The 221-nt window shown below is 47.1% G+C and overlaps 1 protein-coding gene across 1 annotated transcript in view; it reads left to right on the forward strand.

The window, feature by feature from the left end:
* The window catches only part of LOC106109161 (nucleosome-remodeling factor subunit NURF301), a 14395-nt gene that overhangs the window by 5970 nt on the left and 8204 nt on the right, over positions 1 to 221 (forward strand). Inside the window, exon 9 of the mRNA XM_013290566.1 lies at positions 6 to 212. Within this exon, the coding sequence (XP_013146020.1) occupies positions 6 to 212 (207 nt within the window). The remainder of the gene's footprint in view (positions 1 to 5; positions 213 to 221) is intronic.

The raw sequence follows: 221 nt of genomic DNA on the forward strand, positions 1-221 counted from the left end.
GCAAGCACCAGCTAACGACGGACACTGAAATAGTTTCACTAGAATTACTGAAACACCGACATATAGGACAATTTTCAGAGCGAACGCAATATCTTCGTCGAAAAGTTGTCATACCTCTGGAATTACCCAAAACAGTTCGTGAAGTTACGTCAATACGCAGTGGATTGAGAAAGCGTAAGCGCGCGGAGTCCCCGCAGAACACGGAGCCCCAGGTATCGTGT

The sequence above is a fragment of the Papilio polytes genome, unplaced genomic scaffold (assembly GCF_000836215.1).
Source record: "Papilio polytes unplaced genomic scaffold, Ppol_1.0 DF821289.1, whole genome shotgun sequence".
Classification (NCBI taxonomy): domain Eukaryota; kingdom Metazoa; phylum Arthropoda; class Insecta; order Lepidoptera; family Papilionidae; genus Papilio; species Papilio polytes.